At 35.0% G+C, this 1,764-nt stretch overlaps 1 protein-coding gene across 1 annotated transcript; it reads right to left on the bottom strand.

The window, feature by feature from the left end:
* Positions 1 to 734: 734 nt before the first annotated feature.
* Positions 735 to 1,159, bottom strand: cpsf1 (cleavage and polyadenylation specific factor 1). Its single transcript, XM_015385434.1, has 2 exons — positions 966 to 1,159; positions 735 to 885 (listed from the first exon to the last, which is right to left on the bottom strand). Exons 1-2 carry the CDS (start codon positions 1,157 to 1,159, stop codon positions 735 to 737), a joined length of 345 nt encoding a protein of 114 aa, XP_015240920.1.
* Between the last annotated feature and the right edge of the window lie 605 nt (positions 1,160 to 1,764).

Genomic DNA, 1,764 nt, shown 5'->3' with positions numbered 1-1,764 from the left:
TTAATTTAGCAAGCTTTTTTTTTCAAAAACATTTTTGTGTATTTTTTATTATTATTTTTTGTGTTTTACAGATGTTTTTTTATTTCTACTTTCATATTGACTTTAATGAATTGTATACTTTTCGATTTGCATTTTAGAATTTATGAAATCAAATTATTTATATAATTACATTTCATGAATTGATATAAAAAAATCTGATGCAGAAATGAAACTTTATACCTGAAAATAAATGTTTCCCCATATATATTTCTTTTATTTATTTGGATTTTGGTTAGGTTTTTGTATTTTCAAAAATAGCACACACATTTGATTGTTTTTTATACGTTATTATTCAGATTTAGTTTTAAGAATTAAGATTTTTTTTATTATTGTGTTTAACACATCACACTCTCTACTTCTGGAGGCAGACTTTGATCTTGATTAAGGAGTAAAGATGTTTTTCTACTGCACTGATTGTTTGTTTTGAGCTTCAAGTAAAGAGAATGTGACCTAATATGACCCAAAAACAAAATTAGAAAAAATAAAAACATTTCAAAATATTAAATCCCCCCCCAAGAAGTATTCATAAGAAAATCAGACAAAACATTTTCTCAAAACCTTTTTTTTTTTTTTGTTAATAGAATGTTTTTCATTTGAATTTTCCATTAACATGTTCTTCTTTTCAGCAATAATGGAACAAACTTCCCTCCATAAAAAGCTTCTGTCCAGATTAGAAACGGCGTCTGATCACTGACTCACCCCGGCCACGTCTGGTTGGGCTCATAGAGAATCAGCAGCGTAGGCTCGTAGTAACCGTGAAGGAACTTCATGTCGACGATGTTCAGCAGCTTCTCGTCTAACTCGCGGACGTCGATGATGTAACTGGGCAGGAAGCTGGACTTGGGTCTGTTAAGGGTTTAAACATAAAGGACATTATTATCATAACCCTGAGGAGCAACAGGGGAGGAACAGGAACTCAGTCCTACCCTTCCCCGACTCCGCCTTCCTGCTCATCGGTTAGCGTGTCCTTCCTGAACGGCAGCACCACCAGCTTGGTGCCGTAAACCAGCATGACGGCGCAGCGGTTCTCTGGATCGACCCGGACTATGGGGATGTGGACGTTCTGCACGAAGCCATCCTGGAGATGCAGAAAAATAAAAAATTTAATCCCCTGAAACATTTCATACTTTACTTTAGGTTCTTGTTTAACTCCTGAAAACTAAAACAAGCTTCACACCATGAGGAATTTACACCACAGGTTGGCCAGCTCTTAAACAATAAGACTCCAGCTAAACCATGGTATTGGGTTATTGGAAAAAACATGGTAAAAAAAATGGATGGAAGAGGATTAGGGCCACTAAAAAAAAAAAGAAGTTTTATTTCAGTATAATATGAGAAAATTCTCAGAATTCTGGATCTTAATGTAGATGGGCTCTATGAAGGAAGGAATGCACTCAGCTTCACTGACAAAGATGTGTAACATATTGGTGGAAAATGATGGAATTGGGCGACTTTCCACGTGCCCGAGGGGTCCCTCATGATGCTATTTCATTAATGGAAGAGCAGAGGTGATTATAAACAAGAGAACTAGTCTCTAAAACAGACATGGATATGGATTGATGCTAACAGGTTTGTTACCTGTCAGAATTCTGAGAAGAAAGTCAAAATTCTGACTTTTTTTCTCATACTATACTGAAATAAAATTTAAAAATCAATTAACTTTTTTTATTTTCAGTGGCCTTAATACTCAGTTAAGTCAGTTAAAGTCATGCTTTAGAGTTTTTA

Source organism: Cyprinodon variegatus, unplaced genomic scaffold, assembly GCF_000732505.1.
Source record: "Cyprinodon variegatus isolate N-32 unplaced genomic scaffold, C_variegatus-1.0 Scaffold339, whole genome shotgun sequence".
Classification (NCBI taxonomy): Eukaryota; Metazoa; Chordata; class Actinopteri; order Cyprinodontiformes; family Cyprinodontidae; genus Cyprinodon; species Cyprinodon variegatus.
This window is presented reverse-complemented; position numbering and strand designations above follow the sequence as displayed.